This window comes from Falco rusticolus, chromosome Z (genome assembly GCF_015220075.1).
Source record: "Falco rusticolus isolate bFalRus1 chromosome Z, bFalRus1.pri, whole genome shotgun sequence".
NCBI lineage: Eukaryota > Metazoa > Chordata > Aves > Falconiformes > Falconidae > Falco > Falco rusticolus.
Window position 1 is genome coordinate 80,585,331 of NC_051210.1, and position 19,503 is coordinate 80,604,833.

The 19,503-nt window shown below is 43.7% G+C and overlaps 1 protein-coding gene across 17 annotated transcripts in view; it reads right to left on the bottom strand.

Moving 5' to 3' along the window:
• Nucleotides 1–17,581, bottom strand: part of PIAS2 (protein inhibitor of activated STAT 2) — a 33,470-nt gene extending 15,889 nt beyond the window's left edge. For all 17 annotated transcript variants that reach the window (XR_005102083.1, XM_037374599.1, XM_037374596.1 and 14 more), the window contains exons 1-5: nt 17,457–17,581; nt 6,543–7,017; nt 3,296–3,380; nt 2,607–2,657; nt 2,389–2,479 (exon numbers count right to left, since the gene is read on the bottom strand). Coding sequence is in view for 16 of the 17 variants with exons in the window: in XM_037374599.1 (XP_037230496.1) it covers nt 2,389–2,479; nt 2,607–2,657; nt 3,296–3,380; nt 6,543–7,017; nt 17,457–17,480 (726 nt within the window). In the remaining variant the exon portion in view is untranslated. The remainder of the gene's footprint in view (nt 1–2,388; nt 2,480–2,606; nt 2,658–3,295; nt 3,381–6,542; nt 7,018–17,456) is intronic.
• Nucleotides 17,582–19,503: the final 1,922 nt, after the last annotated feature.

Here is a 19,503-nt window from a genome sequence, read left to right on the forward strand (position 1 = left end):
GACAAGACTGCAGCACATGTGCTTTTTTTCAGTCAAGATTTTTGTTTTCTTCCACAGAGCAATAGCCTTGAGATCCGATTCAAACTTGTACTCCTAGAACACTTTAAACCCTCCCTTCCTAGCCTTCCAGGAGTTAATCGAAGAGCCTCTCCAGTGGCCTAACACAGCCAGCATGCTCCAGCACCGTTTAGTTAGGCTGCCAATTCTAGTGGCTACCAAGTGCCAAAGTTATTTGGGCCTTTAAGTCTTCCACGCTTCTCGCAAGAACTGTATTAGTCAAAACAGGTGGAATCTGCTCCAGGCACAAAGAAAAAGTCTATCACCAGAAAGGACGATTGGTCTTCTATCTGGTTATTTCCAGCCTGCCCTGACATATTTGATTTTGTCCTTTGAAAGAGGCCTGCAGCAGTCTGTGGAGGTTCCCCGAGAAGAAAAGCAAATTACCTTTTTCAACTTTGGCATTTTGTCTTGCCTGCAAGAGAAGTCAACAGAAGAACCACCTGCTGTGGTGCATTATATATAAAATCCTTGTTACTTGCCAATACATCAGCATGCAAGGCTCTATATTTACTCCTTTTAAGTCAGAACCGACACTATAAGAGCAGGACACAGAAGAATACAAGAAAACACTGTTAACATGAGTTGGCACAACCTGAAGCAGTACTGGCACACTGGCAGCATTTCTCTGAAGTTTCTGGTAAGGATTGCAGCCAAGGAGATGACCAAGAATGATTTACAGACATCTGCAGAGGCATGAACCACTATATCAGGGAAAGACAGAACAGTACTCACTTAAGAACTGTACAAGCTGGCAATAGAGGCTGGCATCACTGATTAATTACCTAATACCAACACTACCAAGCTGCACAATAGCCGTCTTTCAGGCAAAGAAGTTATCTTACATTTCCTGCAACAGAAAGGAACCAGAGGGATGCAGACAGTAACCAAATCAACAGAAAAATGTTTACAGGAGGACTCAGACTGAGACTGTATTTGTCATTCAGCTCATAGTGAAGAAAGAGAGGAAAGGAAGTTGCCAAGACAATAATCATTTATTCACTTTCTCACCTAAAGTTTCTGCTGAACAGATTAAAGAATCCTGATGTGCAGGAAGAACCTACAGGATGTAAATGTAAAGCAAAGCATTGTCCAAGATGACAAACAATTTTTGCTACGACTGTGACATGTTACGCACAAAATGGATAGCATAACAGCATAGCAGAGACTATGCTAGTCTTACACTAGCAAGACGGAGAATTAGCAAACATCAATGTCCGCAAGATAACATCAGACCCAATTCTTTTTGGCAGGTTGCTTCAAGAAAGGAATACAATCCGCAAAAGAAAATCCTCAAGTTTATCACAGCGAACATAACTGGCAATTGCAGAAGATATGGACCAGCAAACATATGAAAGAACTCCTCTTACACACTGAAGACAGAAGAACAGTGATGCAATGGTTAAAGAAGCAGGGGGGAAGAAAAGCTAGAGAGTCTAATTTAAACTGAGTAGCGGCGGTCATGGTTGTATATGGCAGAAGGGAGGGTACAGGGCAACACATTTGACACTCCAAGAAGGTGACAAATGTTCTGAAAAGGCAGTTTCACACCTCCCCTCTCCACACAGCATTTTCCTAAACCCACTGCTGAAAAAAAACCTCTGTACTACTACTTTTCATGTCTTCTACAGCTTCCAAAACTATTTCAGAATGGGTTACATAAGAGTTTATCTGTTCTGTTGTACAGTGATACCCATTCCAGAGATTTTTCAATAATAATGAGAGCTTTTCACTTTTTGTATATATTCAAGCCTTGAGGCCACCTTGCCTACGTACTAACTTTTGCAGTATCAGACACTACAAAACTGTGTAAGTGTCAACGCTGTTCTGTTCCAGTATCAGCAAACACTAGGAACTAACACGTGTCTGTTCCTCAGCCCCACAACAAACTCTGTTCCAACCAGACAGAAGCAGAGCAGTGTAAGAATTTGTACACAAGGTGATACCATTCCCTCATTAAGAAGGAACTCAAGCCAATCCAAAATACAGATAGGCCAAACAGCCCAAAATGATCAAGTCAAATTCAGTTCTAAGACCTGTGAGGAAGATTCCCCATGCAGACACTGGTATGGTTTTGACATATTTTTGTTGACTGCAACAAATGAGGTTTGCTATAGGTGGCTAAAACACAATTAATCTAGCCATTACTATTATTACAGCCACTGGATATCTCACACAGCAAAGGTACAAACCATATGCCTAACATTAGCAACTACAGAAATTTGAGTGATAACAATAAACAGCTTGATTGTTTTAGCAGGCTAACATCACAGAAAAAAAACACACCTCACAACTCACAAAGAAGCCACAAATACATACAAACAAGCTTACCGGCAACGGAAACAGCTTTCCATTTACTTTAATACACAAACTATTAGGGTAATTATCTTCTTGAGGGCAGCTTGTCTCTGCTAGGCATAACCTATATCCCCAAAGAGAGAAAGTGTCATTTCCAAGTGTCACCACATTCGTATGTCCCCACAAACATCTAGACTTATGTTACATTAGCCAATTAAGAAGTCCTAAGAGAACACTATGAAAAAAGGTACCTTAGCTGAACTTGGACTGTGTAGTCTCTCCTGCCCCCTGGCAAGAAGTCCCTGTGATAAAAGACAAAAAAAAGTACCCATTTAGAAAGCAGATCTCGTATTCCAGCCGTATGCAGAAAGAACTGACACTCCTGTCCCAACATCACTAATACTGGGCTCTTATTTTAATTTCATTGAGCTATGAACAACTCTTGCGAGCAACACCTCTGTTTAGCTACTTCAACTTAAGTAGAACTTCAGGATTAGCATCCTCTGTCAGGAGTTTATAGTAACAATAAAGTATAATGTTGCCAGAGGAAAAAAAACCATTAATTCTCCTGGCTTACACCACAGGTCTTGCAACACAAACCCAGGGACAAAAGATAAAAGCAGCTTTCCATTCCTGCAGCCAGGAAACATGCAGGGAAGAAAAGCTTACCACCTCTCTAAATAGTCACAATTACTTGGAATCAATCAAGTAATTGTTAGCTCTTTAGTAGCATAGGATTTACCCCAACAGCACATAGTCTGTGCACAGTAGTTTCTGAAGAAAAACAGAACAGAAAAACTCAGCATAACTTTAGTGTAGTGAGGATTACCACTCTGCATCTGCAAGCTTACGCGATGCATAAAATTAATCAAAAAACCCATGCTTTCTCTGGAAATTTTGCAAAAGTTTACCTATGCCATGTGACACGTTTACTTCTTACCTGGAAATACAGATTTCTCTGACCTGTTGAGGTGTTAAAGCAAAGATAAAAAACTTCTCTTGGAACCTCTGAATACTGCTCTGTACTAGAAAAAAAAGAAAAAAAAAAAGACAGACAAAAGAGGTTTAACCATGGTGATTAAAGTCTTGATTAAAACAGGACCTACAATTGAGCTTTTCCTGGAACAAGGTGTAAGTCACTTAATATAATCAAATTGTGGCTGAACTGCAGGTAACCGTCAACAGGAAAGCAATGTAACAAATCATTCATTCAATTATATTCAGATGGCTTAATATCACATTACACTTCAGTACTAAAGAAGCTTGGCAAGACGTGTTATAATCCTTTCTCCCAAGGGAGAAAGGTTTAAACAAACACACAACAAAACACAACACTAGACACCTGATGAAAAGAGTACCACAGAGATATGTATAACTATTTTAATGTACTACAAGAAGACAGCATGCACCAGCAGTTATTAATGGACAGCTGGAAAATTACTCAATTCAGGAACAGCTAAAACCTTTGAGGAGGAAGGGAGGGAGCACAACCCCTAATGCCAGAGAAGCCAGCTAGACTTCATGTCTGGGAATTACCAGTATTTGGCAAAAATAAAAAAAAAAACCAACTTTCTTATCAGAAACCTACTTGTCTGTCAGTGATGGGAAGCAGTAATATTTTACTATTAAGGGTTCATAGTATGCACATGTTATTTTTCTACTTTCTTTTGACTTGAGAAATTAGAAATCATGACCTGAAATAAAGGCAGATTAGGCTTGTCCAACAGTTTAAAGTAACCAGCAGGAGGACAAATTCAAAAATAGCACAACTAAGCCAGGCAAATTCAGAGGAGCTACACTGCCTTGTACACCATGTCATTCAGAGATTATCTCTATGCCCAGAAAACAAAAAATACAAAAAGGACACAGGTGGAGTGAACACACACACCAAGTTCCTCAAACAATTCGGAACAGCTACACTATGCACATATGCATGCAGACGCACACCTCCCATAGATAAAGCATTCTATATTTTAAAATACTTGAGCGCATGTGAAAAATATCATGGAATTATCAGATTGAGCATGGGTTAAAATTAAACCTCACACCTACACATTCTCTTGTGTTCTCTATTAGTGCAAAAGAATACCTACACTCATCCCTTTTGAAGGGTTGCAGTGAAGCGGATTATATTCCTAGCTCTCTGACCTACTTGTCTGTTTGTCTTCTGAATCCTTAATTATCAAACACACAAAACTTGTTTGTTCCACGTCCCAGTCACCTAGGTCTACTAACTGGGACTATAAGCTATCCATATCAATCTAAAAATATTAAATAAAGGAAGCCTTATTTCTAAATTTGCTCATGAATCCATGTAAAGAGTTATCCTCAGCTACTGTTCATATCCTTCTAACATCAGAAGGGCCCACTGTTTGCATATCAAGCCATATCTCACATCTCATCTCCCCATTCCTCCTCACACAGATCTGAGTTGCTGTTCTGGCCGCTGCCAACTTCAAGTACTGTATTCTGGAAAGAGTTTGAAGGTAAGTATTCAGCTAAATCAATATTGCCCCTCTTGCCCACGTCCTGTGTGGAACCAAAAGTTACAGGACCAGATAATTCTCACTCCTATGAAAATCAGGCAACGTGCAACAAAGCCTACAGTCTTCAAGGGAAAGAGGAAATTCCATGCAACTAACTATAACATGGTGATATCCCCGAGGAAGCATTCTCCTCTCAGGAAAAAAAGGATCATTTCCAAAGTCGAGGGAAACAGCTGTTAGGGAAATTTCTAGCATATCAACACCACCTCTAGATATCGTTGACCAGGAAACAAAAGGTAACTACATAGCAGAAATACAATGCAGAGCACACACTGTGTGTTTGGACAGTGACTACAGGGCTGGCAACTAGTATGGTTAACTATGAGCCTAACAGTTGCCCCATACCACAGAACAATTCAGGAAGCAAGTTAAGATACTCAGCTATTGCACACAGCAAATATAAGCAGGAGTTGGCCAAGACATCGTGGCACTGACAGATTATCTCTGTAAAGATGATGAGGCAGCATGAGCCACAGAGCTCCAACACCAAAGCAGCTACTGTACCAATACACAGGTTTGACATTAAACTCTTCTCTAACAGGCTGTCACGACAAAAAACAAAAGGAATACCAGGCGTTGTAAATCTTGCTTGTTAGTAACGTTTGCTGCTTTAGGTACTGGAGGATGACCAACGATCAGTATAGGCCTCACTGAGGTACAAGTCATGGCCTAAAAGGCTTTATTATCAGTAATAAAAGAAACAAAAATATTTAAGAGGACGCAAACAGCTTGCAAAAATGCTGAAGTGTTTCTAAACAATATTTTCTACCGTGCAAGATAAAAAACAGGTTGAATTTCCAGACAGAAAACACATATTACCAAATAATTGGATATGTTTAAGAGTGAGGCACTTGAAGCTAAACTGAGAGTTCAGGTTACTGGGAAGACTAAGGTCCACTCTAAATTTTAAAATGCAGTATGGCAACAGCCGGTAGGCTGAGAAACCATCACTAATCCGAGTACAAGGCTGAACTTTGCTGCACAAGGTATCTATTTCAGTGCCGGATGTCAGAACCTGCAGAACTGCTGCAGTGAGATAAGCGTAAAGTAACAAACCGGTGAACTTCTCTTTCCTTGTTGCAAGTCACAAAGTACTGAACCTGAAATACTTTTCCTGGTGGCCCCAACAGATGTGTTCCTCACTTGTACCAGGCAGAGACTTCAGGTCCAAATCTTTCAGCCAAAATTGAAGGTTCAGACTAGGTATCAGGAAGCATTTCTTTACTGAGAGGGTGGTCAAACACCAGAACAGGCTTCCTAGAGGTGTGGTCAGTGCCCCAAGACTGTCTTTCAGAGGCATCTGGACAATGCCCTTAACTATTACTCTTTAATTTTTGGTCAGCCAGTTAGATGGAAGGTACCTACAACAATCAACTGAACTATTCTACTCTATTATTCATTATTCAAAAGACAAATGTCTTTAATCATATGATATTTACAAAAGAGAATACTATTTTCTGAAGTGCAGCTTGGCACTTCTAAGGACAAGCAGTAAAGAGAGGGCAAGTGCAGAGATGAGAAGAGAAGGCAGGTTCCACTTCTCCCCAGCTGCAAAAAGCTACTTACATCTGGACTTAGTACTGTCAGAAGTAACACCTATTTCATTAATTAAAGCAACCTGCAGAGCTATTAAACACTTACCTAGACTTGTAGGTTTTATAAGCACATCAAGCACATCATAAAAAGGTAGGCTTTTCAGCTGAACATCAGGATGCACTGGTGGAATTGGAGGGGATGGCTGCTGCATCTCAAAGTGGGGCTTAGTGTCCTGAAGAAGCACAGAACTGACAGGCGAGGAAGGAGACTGAGGCGTGACCGAAGTTGAAGGGAGTGGGTGAATGCCAGCAACAGCCAGGTCAGGCTCGACAGGAGAGGAACTACTGTCCAAATTGAAAACTGTCGGTTTTATAGCTGGTAAGTCCGAAAGTCCTTCAATCGTCCTTGGGTACCTACGCCTATAGAGTTCTCTGATTTTTATCTGAACTGCTGGGCTGCAGCCGCTCTTCAGTAAGTGCAGTGCCCTCATCAGGAGGTCATGTTTCCGCCCGCTTTTATTACGTCCAGCAAACCCCAACAACACTTGTAGTTCAGAAACACGAAAACTTGACACCATATTCTAGAAAGAAAAGAGAGATAAACACAGGTGAATCAACAGTACCCCAAGTAGGACTTTGAGGAGCATGGTGAAGCATCTGAACTCCCATCGATCTAGTGTCACACTTGTTACCTTAGGTACCACTCATACCCTTACCCCACACAACAGTATAGTTAGTTTCAAACAAAAAAACCAAAGTGTCCAGGGTTAAGGCTGTTCGGTTGTGTTAATAATTTCAAAAGATTTCTAATTGTTTTCACACTCAAACAATAGCAACAACATAAACCTTAATGCAACCTGTGCAGCACTATCTTAAATTCACAGGCAGAAGCATAAGCTCCAACACAAAAATACCTGTGTCACTTCATGAAACAAGCAAATAAATACAAAAAAATAATCAGATGAAACAGTATTATCACCTGTTTTCCAACACATTTTAAAAATAAAATCAGGAGGTGTTTAAAAAGCACAGTTTACTCTGAAACATCCCTCATTTTGGGCAGCATGTTAAATGCATGAACAGAGCCAGGCACATCAGGCGTCATCCTTTCAGGAGTGAAACAGCAAGAGAGACTGTTTTCAAAAAGCTACATTGTATCATACCAACAAACTGTTAAACCAACATAACTGATTCTGAAGGTCACAGAAAGTTTCCTGTCCTTCTCTTAACAGGTTCTGGTATCATAGGCACGAAGATCTCTTCAAAGGAAATAATACTATTTACTTGATTATCAGAGTTAGCTGTGGAAGACTTTGAGGATTGAACTATGAAATTAATGAACAAAAAGATTCTCATTTAAAAAAAAAAGAAGAAATAAGAAAAGTCCACTATGCAATAGGAAGCAATCTTCTTCCAGTTCAAGAGAGGCAGGGAGCTACTGGAGAGGGTTCAGCAGAGGCTACCAAGATGATGAGGGGACTGGAGCATTCCCCTGATGAGGAAAGGCTGAGGGAGCTGGGGCTGTTTAGCCTGGAGAGGAGAGGGCTGAGAGGGGACCTCGTCAGTGCATACAAATACCTTCGGGGCGGGTGCCAGGAGGATGGGGCCAGGCTCTTTCCAGTGGTGCCCAGCGACAGGACAAGGGGCAACGGGCACAAACTGCAGCACAGGCAGTTCCGTCTGAACGTGAGGGAAAACTTCTTCACCTCAAGGGTGACAGAGCACTGGCACAGCTGCCCAGAGAGGCTGTGGGGTCTCCTGCTCTGGAGACATTCAAAACCCACCTGGACACGACTGAGCAACCTGCTGTAGGTGAACCTGCTCTAGCGGGGGGTTGGACTAGTTGATCTCCAGAGGGCCCTTCCCACCCTGACCATTCTGGGATTCTCCCCCATTATTAAAAACAAGTAGCTCAGCGTAGGCACAACATCTCACATTTTTGTGAGCAAGGCCCCTTTTCAGAGGTATAAAGTTGTCCAGAATTATTCTATGCAACTTTGTTCTTATTTCTGTGGGACTCCTCCACCATACCAAGGAGATTAAGTTTTAAAGATGAAAGAACATCTGCCTTTAATCTGTACTGCTGTACCATACAAACTCCAGACTCAAGGACTGGCAGGTAAAGGCCCTAAAAGGCAGTATATAGTAATAGACATGTGGGATCATAAAAGATATTTTTAAGAACAGTTCAAGAGTGCATTGTTGAGTTTTAAACAGTAGTCCAATACACAACATTTAAAGCTTTGGACATTGATTTCAGAAGGAATACAACTCAAAACACAGTGTTTTGGATTTACCTTCCCTAATATTTACTATACAGCTACAGAGTTTACACCCAGGTATTCTAACACGGATCTGATCTCAGCTTAAGTTTTAACACAACTATGCCATAACCATGCAGTCATCCACAAAAAAAAGTCTGAGCTCCCCGTGTGCCCCTAGCTGCTTGCTCCTTCTTCTCTCCTTAATGTTGAGAAAACTGGTTTTTTACAGTAAGATAGATCAGGAATTGAGCCAGATGAAAACTAAACTCGGAATCACAGAATCATTTAGGTTGGAAAAGACCTTAATGATTATTAAATCCGACCATTAACCCAGCACTGTCAAGCCCACCACTAACCCATGGCCCTGAGCACCATATCTACATGTCTTTTGAAGACCTCCAAGATGGTGACTCAGCTGGTTCCCTGGGCAGCCTGTGCCAGGGCTTGACTGCCCTTTTAATGAAGAATTTTTTCCTAATACCGGACCTAACCCTCCCCCAGCACAAGGTGAGGCCGTTCCCTCTCGTCCTGTCGCCTGTTCCCTGGGAGAAGAGCCCGACCCCCCTGGCTCCAGCCCCTCTCAGGGGGTTGCAGGGAGCCAGAAGGTCTCCCCTCAGCCCCCCCTCTCCAGGCTGACCCCCCAGCTCCCCCAGCCGCTCCCCACAGCACTTGTGCCCCAGCCCCTTCCCCAGCCCCCTGCCCGGCTCTGGGCACGCTCCAGCCCCTCAGGGTCTGTCTGGGAGCGAGGGGCCCAGAGCCCACCGCGCCATTCCAGGGGCGGCCTCCCCAGTGCCGAGGGCAGGGGGACGGGCACTGCCCTGCTCCCGCTGGCCACACCACTGCTGGCACCAGCCAGGATGCTGCTGGCCTCCTTGGCCACCTGGGCACACGGGGGGCTCATGCCCAGCCGGCTGCTGACCAGCCCCCCCAGGCCCTTTCCTACTGGACACCTTCTCAGCCGCTCTGCCCCCAGCCCACAGTGCTGCGTGGAGCTGGTGTGACCCACGGGCAGGACCCAGTACTCTTATCAGGTACACCAGACCCTTTCCTCATTGTTGAGGGGCAACGTTACTCTACATCAAATACTGAATTTCAGCATTTCCAGACAGCCAGTTTGGGTATGGTGATACTTCTATCAAGTAGCTAGGAGAACTAACGCAGCAGTCTTCCAACTGGTAATCCCCAACACCTCATCTATACATGCACCACAGACTCAACTGCCAGTTAAAGCAGTGTCGCACTGCAGCACTGAATGGGTCACTAACCTCTGAAGAAGTGACCAACAGCAGATGTCACCTTGATTTCATCCCAGCAACTCCTCTCAACAGCAAAATATCAGAAAAAAGGAGATGGAGACAGAACTGCATCCTGCTTGCAACTTCTGGAGGTTAGTTTCCACCTGACATTCCCCTGTTAAGTTTCCTTAGTCTCACAGTCAAATAGGGTGAAGAAAATAAACTGTTTCAGTATTCATAAAAAACAGCTTGAAGTACTAAAACAGTTTTAGAGTCATGCCACATAAAAGAAGTTTTGTTAAAAGATAACACTGATATTCAAGAATTTACTGAGAACTTCATGTCGCATGCATCCATAGATAGTTCCATAAACTTCATGGCAGCGTCAGCTCAGCTCCTTTATTTCAGATGCAGGCAGTAAGCATGACTCTGGATTCCATAATCAGTATGCAAATGAATAAAATAATCCTTTACATTGAGATTAAGGGAACAGTATGTATTGCAAAATACTGTCCGTTACCCTGCCTGCTGCCTTCTGTACATTCCTGCAAGTTAATCAAGGTGAAATGTGCAGTCAATCACACCTTGAAACAGCTAACATTTTATGTGGAAATTCCACAAACTAGCATTTTGTTATAAGATGGATTTCATTTTAGTAGAAGACACAGGCTGGCTTCAATACCATAGTCAGCAAGATTTTAAATTGACACCTCCATTAAAAATGCTTGGTAGTACAAAAAAGTCCCACAGTTTTCTTCATCAATACAAAAATCTTACATATGCTTTTGAAAAAGTCTTGTAAAAGTGAGTTTTACTGAAAGTAAGTAAAAAACGGCTTTTGCAACACTCTCCCCCTAAAGCTGATTCTATGTTCCCTTTAAGGCAACAACCACCATGTGCATAAAAACACAGCTAGTCTGATCTACATGTTTAAGCTTATTACTCCATTTACTGATATATCAAAATGGGCACTCATTATAATCAACGAGGCTTTATGGAGGCATAACATATGCTTAGAAGCATTTATAATCATGGTGCAAGACAGATATTACTTCCAACAAACACCACCAAGTTATGTTGCTGGAGCCCCAAAATTGCAGAAGACTGCAGCCTAGCTATTAACATGCTTTTCACATCACTGAATTAAGATTAGACGTTCAAGTTGCATCATGTAAATTCCAATTTTCTCTTAAGAGAAGTTATTTACAGCTGCACAGCCCAATAAAAAGCTTTTTTAGCACAGAATACCAAAGCCATTTTATTTTCAATGTTTCTCCATTAACATAGAATAGTTTGACAGAACTGTAAAGAAGGAAATCAGACCAGATAATTCATCAAATCATAAAATGGTTTGGGTTGGAAGGAACCTTCAAAGCCCACCCAGTCCCACCCCCTGCCCCGGGCAGGGCCACCTCCCCCCAGCCCAGGTGGGTCCCAGCCCCAGCCTGGCCGCGGGCACTGCCGGGGACAGGGCACCCACAGCTGCCCCGGGCAGCCTCTGCCGGCGCCTCCCACCCTCACGGGGAACAATTTCTTCCTTACAGCTGATCTAGATCTCCCCTCTCTCAGTGCAAAGCCTTTCCCCCTTGTCCCCTCGCTACAGGCCCTGGTACAGAGCCCCTCTCCAGCTTCCCTGTCGGCCCCTTTAGGCACTGGAAGGTGCTATAAGGTCTCCCTGGAGCCTCCTCTTCTCCAGGCTGAGCCACCCCAGCTCTCCCAGCCTGTCCTCACAGGAGAGGTGCTCCAGCCTCTCATAATCTCCATGGCCTTCTCTGGACCTGCATATCCTTCTTATGTTGGGGGTCTCAGAGCTGGACACGTTACTGCAGGTGGGGGTCTCACAAAAGTGGAGCAGATGGGGAGAATCACCTGCCTCAAGCCACTGATCACACATTCCAGTAATTCTATATTCCAGAACCTTTCTTCCCCTGAAATTCATACTTGAAGGTCGTAAGAAATTTCACAGGGTTTTTTGTTTCTTATTGTTAAACTATAGCAACCGTGATTCATAAGCAGAAATATCATTCTAAACCATTAAGCTGTAGGTGTATCTGGAATGGCATTCATTTCACAGGGACAATGATGTTAAGGAGTCCAGGAAATGCTGACACGCTGCTGAAATTAAGGGCGGACATGTTTCAGAGCAAAGAGATCACAGTATCTCTCAAATGAGATACGTGATATTTCACACTCCCTGTCAAAGCTACCTGCAATTGTAATAGTCATTGTAGTTACGTATATAAATGAAAGGTAATCAAGAATGCCTGTTAAATTCTTGACGTATGTCTACAATAAGCACCAATGACTGTAGCTTAGCTTCTAGGGCAACTACAACTGCTCAAGTAGTGAACCCTGCACTTGAACCTGCAGAAGTTGACTCAAAAGTTCTAGTCAGTCTGCAGCAGAGAGCTCTGCTTCAGCCCCACTGGTTTCTGAAGTGTCTGAAGGCTATATAGGGAAGGGGTGTACCAAGAACCAACCCCACAAATTGTCATTCCTGGCTTTAAGCCCTCTTCTGGACACTCATAGTAGAGAAGCACATTTGTGACATCTTTTGCAGTAAATCTGCACACACACTGATTTACATCAGGCTAGAAATGTGTAATACTTGTAAGAAAGAGCATCTCGTGCATTGGAAGGTTGAAGATGTCTATGCTGACCCTAAATACAAATATAGATGTATTCTGGAAGCTGATGTAACTATAGATAAAAAACTGCAAGTCCTGGGAAAGAATGAAGACGTCACTAGTTAAATCTGTGTAAGTATACAGCACAGGAAGGGTAGCTCTGAAGAACACAACAGTGGATACAAGCAGCATGACCATCAGGTCCTCAGCATTATGGGAATTTTTCTTTGGCCTAACTCTAGCCTGGCTTCCAAATCAGGCATTAGTCCTCAGAGTTGCATGCACTCAACGTAACAGTGAAAACTGTAAATTAAATACTTGTGTTCATTTCATGTAAGACGCTCAAAACAAAGCTTGACCCATTTCATTGCAGCCACATTTCTCCTTCCTCTCCCCAGTCACTGTATCTCAGCACAATCATTTAAAGTTTTTTGTATCTAGAATAATTAAGGCACCACAATAAGCTTCACTGGTCTGAAAGAGTGACTATACATCTAGGAAGGACAGGGGAATTACATGCATGTACAAGATAACAGTACATTATCACAGGGTTATTAACAGTATTTTTCAGAGGTTAACTTATTTAATACACTCAGCGTTAACTACAACCTAAAGATGACTACATCACCAACAGAAATTACTCAGTATCTGTTCTGTCCATCATTTCTAGATCAACATGCATAATTTGATTTCTACATCAAACCCCCAAACTGGTCGGCATATACAAGCCAACATTATTAACATGGCTAAGATAAAACAGCATACAACAGACTATCTGGCAATGAGCTTGATGAGGACACATGAAAATAGCTCTCAGTGTTTTCTTCTTTGTCAACAATTTAGCACTAAGCAATGTTCCACCTGGTAAATAGGCAAAGGCTGTTCATTCAGACTGGAAAAATAAAACCAAGAGGACCAGAAAGACATCAAGTCTAGTATGAACAAGAGATCCAATCACACAAGAATGAGACTTCAATTTCTGTATTTTAATATGGTATCTAAACCGTATTGCTCTTCACATTTGAATGGCGTGACTTTAGCACCAGGTGTGCAAGGGCAAAAATTAAAAGTGGTACCTACTTACAGCATTCATAAACCCTGATTTTCCAGTAAAATGTGTAACATCCCCTTCCACATAAGATGTATGAGCACACTTCCACCCTTCTCACTAAAATGAGGGGGGGGTTCCACAATGGCCTCATGGAAATGGAAAACCAATTGCTTGTGTTGCACAAATTAGTTTTGGCAGACATACTCATTTGCCTATAAAGAGGTTTTTTTTTTCCCATAAAGATGAAACTAATGCATTACTTCAACACCTGATTAAATACAAACTATGAGACTGAAGCCATTACCTTCTAAACTAGGGATCTGCAATGTTTCAAGGATAGCGTGCACTCTGTATTATTTGTTTCCAAATTAGTGCCAGGATGCCAGCAGAAACTTAGGGGACCCAAGAGACATTCTCTCTAAGTAGTAACATGTAACTGATCTGCTTATCTGCAGTACTTTGCCGGGATGCAAACCACAGCTTCAAGCCAAATCTTGGTAAGTTCAGAATTTGTAGGGAGCTGGAATCATTTTCTCACAGATGGCTCTCAGAAGGAGCTGTAGTTCCCCAATCCTGGGCCAATTCTGTTCAAAAACGTGTTCACATGCCATCTCTGGCCTCCACACCAGACTGCTGATTTCTGTTCCATGTCTGCCTATGCCTGTGTATTCCCTTTGATATTCACCAAGCTGCCTGTGAGTATTACAGATAAAAGTATAAGCCACATTTAAAAGCACATCTGTAAACAGCAGGTCTGAAAATTGTACCTCAAAAACATAAGGAAGATACAATTGTGCTCACCACGTCTTCTCAGCAACTCCCTATTATTCCAGAAACTGGTAACTTACAGAGCTCAATAAATGCTATTAATTAATTAAGGGTTAATCCAAAGGTCTGGAAGGGCAAGCCTTATGCTAGGCATTTTCATCAGCATCTTGAAAAGTAGCGACTGCGGTTACAGCTACTTCCGAATCCTTTAACAAAACTGAAGATTTCTAAAAGGCATGATGTAACACCAGGTTCCTTTGAGTCCATTTGTTTTCTTTCACTACAGCCTCTCAGTTAGAACCCTTTGGTCATAGCTCCGCAGAACTTTTACTCTGAAGATCCAGAGGACAGCACGGATGGTACAGACAAATACCAAAACGATCTTTTGCACTGAGAATAGAAAAATGCTGCCCCTGCATGTTTCCCTCAAAAACAGAATTTAAGAGAGGACTCTGACCTCCTGCCTTTAGTCAGTCCATAACGATTTACTAAAATGAATTCCACTCTCCACATTGCCCTAGTGGCCTTTTATAAGGCAGGTAGAGATCACATACTACAGGAAATTGCAATCAACAAGAGAGCAGCAAACAATACTGCCATAAAAACATCCCATACATTATTCTATAAAGCAGCAGTTTAAAAATCACTCCTAAAGGTCAATTCAGAAAACCTATTGGGGGAGGGGGATGCAGGTGTCTCTTCATTGGCCAAAACCAGGAAGAACTGGCTGTCTGAAAAAAAAAAAAAACAAACCACAACCAAACTGCAGGAGGGGGCCTGGAAACAGGACCATAAGTAACAATCAGTTAGGTCAAAGGAATGTGCTCGAGCTTGTAGGCCACAAACCCTGGGAGGACAAGGAATGTGAACAGATAACAACTGACAGGATGAGTCAGGAGGAGAAAAGATAAGGAGATGAGGAACAGATAGCGCCCATGAGAAGTAACACATTGCTGTTAATTGATGACTGTAAAAACTTAAAGTGGGTTTTTTTTGTTGTTAACCAATCAGGGATTGCCTAGTATGTAAAGCTTAAAGAACCAATCTGTTTAAAGCGCGCAGCTTCTGAAAACATATATAACCTCGTGATTGTATACAATAAATCGACATTTGCCTGCATCAAGCAGCGTCCCGTCTCCCCATCGCAGCACCAAACCACCAAAGAACATAAACCTGCAAACCAAGTACCTGGTATTCAAGCAGACACATTCAAATGTATCCCCTTAAAAAAAAAAAAAAAGGCAGTAACGTCCTTGAAGACATAAGGCAGTCGACTATATTCTCTTCCAAAAATATATCTACAGCTTTCCCAAAATGGACCATGAATTATTATCAGCCAGCTGTTGAACATTTAGAGAAGCTCCAGGCTAACAGATTTATCTCACTGGTACTCCAGTTTACAAATAAGATGAATGGGAACATCAAAAGACATTTCTTCAGACTAGTATTTTTTTAACTGCTGATACCTATTCCTCTGAGCGACAAAAGGGCGGTCCTGTAGTTGCCCTGAAACCTAGTTCCCTTTTCCCTCCATACTTCCTATGTTACTTTTGGCAAGCAACTCAGGTGCATGTATAATTGCAAAGGTATTTAGGTACCCAATTCCCAAACAGAGTCTATCCATACTTATGTCTATCTACATAAGTGATTATAGCACTTTGGAAAATGCAAATCACAGCTCAAGCCTCGGTAAGAGGAGCTACACCAAGAGTTACTTACCTCTGCTACAAAGTTTACACTGAGGGTTTAGCCAACTACCTAGCTACACCCTTTAAGAGGCCTTGGAACAAGGGCTGAAAATGAGCAAGGACACTAAACAAGAAAACAGGTAAACACAAACAAGTTAATTTAATGTGTAGGTGTTTTTTAAGTAAGCCAACCCTTCTTAAACCTGAGACTGAGATAGAGCACTACTGTTCTCAAATAAAGAAACTCAGTTCTTTCCATGAGATTTTTATAACCGAGCTGCTCTGCTACACCCCAGCCACTTCAACCCAAGCGGTGTTAGTGCTGGAATAAGCCTTAGTGTAGGAAATTCTCTGGCAATTGCAGCATGTTTCCCACTGTTGGTCAGATTAGTCAGTTCAGCCATCAGCCCTCTCTCTACACTGAAGCCTAACTCACAGTGGTTCCTATTTAAGTGACTCTTGATTCCTTCCGCAGGAAAGTCTGGGTCGGGGGGGTTCAGCATGCATGCTGTATTCCCTCGGCGGCACTTCTGCAGGTATGGATGCTGCAGAAGGGCAGCGTTTTCCTTCTGGACAAAGATATTCACAGATGGTTCAAGAAACGTAAGGAAAACCAGAAACGATGCAGTCAGCTCTTTGTGTACACACCTTAAAATACGAAAGGCCAACCCCCCACCGCAAAAATCTGTTACGGAAAGTCCACAAGTGCAATATAAGACATTCAACTGAGGACAAAACAGATCTGAAAATAAATTGTGGATTTCACGCTTCACTGGCGCGATCTTCCCGGTTCGAAAGCGTTAATGAATTTTTAAAAAATCCAATAATGACTAGTGTTTGCCAAAAACCCCAGTCATTATTCAGCATTCTCCCGTCAGCCGGCGCTACGGGCAGCACGGCGCGGAGCCCCGCCAGCCGCCATGCGAGCCACCGGCCCCCGGCTTCCCGCCCGCGAGAGCCCAAACGCCGTTTAAGATGTCGGGAGGGGGGTTGTGGGGAAGAAGAACCCCACTAACAGCACAACCCACACGGCGGAGCTGGGAAGCGGGCTCGCCCCCCTCCCCGGGGAGGTGACAGGGAGCGTTTTCCTCAGGGACGCCGCCGGCTCCCGCCGCCCTCCGACCGCGCTCCAGGGCGACCCCGCTTCCTCCCCGGGGAAGGCGCCGGCGGTTTGCGGCCGTTACGGGCTGGCTGCCGCCTCAGCGAGAGGCGCCGCGGACTCACCGCCCGCCCGGGCACGCACCGGGGGGCGCGGCGCGGGCTCCCCGTGAGGAAAGGCCGGGGGATGAGGTGGGCGAGCGCCCCCCCTCCTCCCCACCCCGCCGCGGGAGCGGCCAGGCGACATCTTGGCCCGCGTCTCCCCCCGCCGCCGCTTCTCCCTCCTCACCCGCAGTTCCTCGAAATCCGCCATTTTCTACCCGCTGCTGCCGCCGCCGCCGCCGGGCCCCGCCGCCACCATCGTGCACCCTGCGCGCGCCCCCGGCACGTGACGGGGGAGGGCGGCTCCGCCGGCGCGGCGGGGGAGGGGGGGGCTGTGGGGGGGAGCGGGGCCGCCCGCCCGGCGGGGAACCGAGAGGGAAAGCCAGCCGCTTCTTTTGTGTACACGCACCCGGTACGGGGCCGGGCTCCTCCGCCACCCTCGGGGTCCCTAGCAGGCCCAGACCCGAGGGGCGGGCGGGAGGAGGCAGCTCCCCCCCGACACACCCCCGGGGCTCCGGCCTGGCAAGAAAGCCAAGGGGACGCGGCCGCCCAGGGACCCCAGGGACATGGCGACCGCCCAAGGGGCTGCCGCTCTCCCCCTCCCCAGAATTTAACACCGCAGAAGACACAGGGGTTAAACACAATTGCTACATTCACACACAAAAGAACAGCAAAAGTCTCGCTATTGAAGTGTGTTACATGGAAAGGTTGGGCTTGCGCTGTGATTTTATAGCTTTCTTAGTTTTAATCCATCTAATCAAGAGCAATCTCATAATTTGTATTATAATGATGATGTGACACGTTTTATTAATAAAAAATGAAGTGAAAATGTCACTGGCAGTAAGCTTCAAAACCGGATAATGGGTTTCCAGCTGTAAGGGAAATGTTGAGACATTTACAGAAGAATAAACATTGAGGTGCAGCTGAGAATATTATTTTCAAAAGCAGCCAGAGATCATTATCTAGTCACAATAATTACCTAGTCACAATATTCCATTTCATTGGCAACTGGGCCGTTAAACCAAACAACCGATTTATTGCAATAAAAAAAGCAAAGACTGAGCCAACAATCTGGCAAGCAGCCAAACCAACCCAAACACAAAGCTGAGGAGAGACATTGGGGGAAAATAAAGGTCTGAAATACAAAATATAGTTGCCCATATTAACCAAAAGGCACCAGTTTTTGCACAACTGATGGATCCAGAGCAGTAACTACAACCAGAAGCTATCACAAGAACAAATATAAGTACACTACACAGAAGTTTCTTAGCAGGCCAGGACACAGGCCATGCTGGCAGCAAGCTCTGTGAGGAGGGATTCTGACAGACAATTTTGGGAACAGATAGCCGAACCTTTACGGAGGGTACACACTGGCTAAGTTCACTCAATATTGTTACAAAATCTGGATGCACAGGTACTCAATAAGTAACATTGTTAGCGGTAATTTTGCAGTAGCTTTTTGAGATAGGCTTTCCTTTTTATTTACTGTCAGCTAGTCCAAGCTAAACCCTTACTTCTGCTGAAGATTTTAGCCATAACCACAGATGGCTAGGCCTTCCCTGCATAAAAAGATTTGGTGCTTGGTCTCGTAACAGTAATTTCCTTAACGATTTAAACATATGGACTTTATTAATTTCAAACCCCTGTTGTTAGTCAAAACCAGGAATCTGCAGCCTAATAAAACGTGCTGCCTGCCACACCACTGTGCAAGTTCAACTCCCGAGTCAGTCAAACATTTATTTTTCCCTGCAATTCAATACCAGGCTAAAGGGGCAAGCTGCAGGTTGGGATCTCTTAGATCATTAAAGCATACATCAGCACAGGCCAGACCAAAGCTTTTTCTCCTCTCCTTTCAGCACACCCTCACACATTTCTTCCTTCAAATACAGCAGGAAAGACAGTATTGTTCAAGCTCACATCAAGCTGGGCATTTCTTTTCTCACATACACTCACTTCCCACTTCAGAACCGCATCTTTCAACCTTCCCATTCATCTCATCCCCAATATCTGCTGGGATAGAGCAAACAGATTATAGTTTGTATTTTAACACCTCACACATATAAGATAATAAGAGTTTATGGATTAACTTACATGGATTTTTTGCTTGAGGATTTCCTTAGGAGTTCTATTCATCTTATTTTGATTTCCCCCAGCTTTCCTTCTTGTACTCATCACCAAGGCCATACCCTTGGAAAAAAAAAAAAAAAGTACTCTGCTTCTGGTCCTCCTCAAGC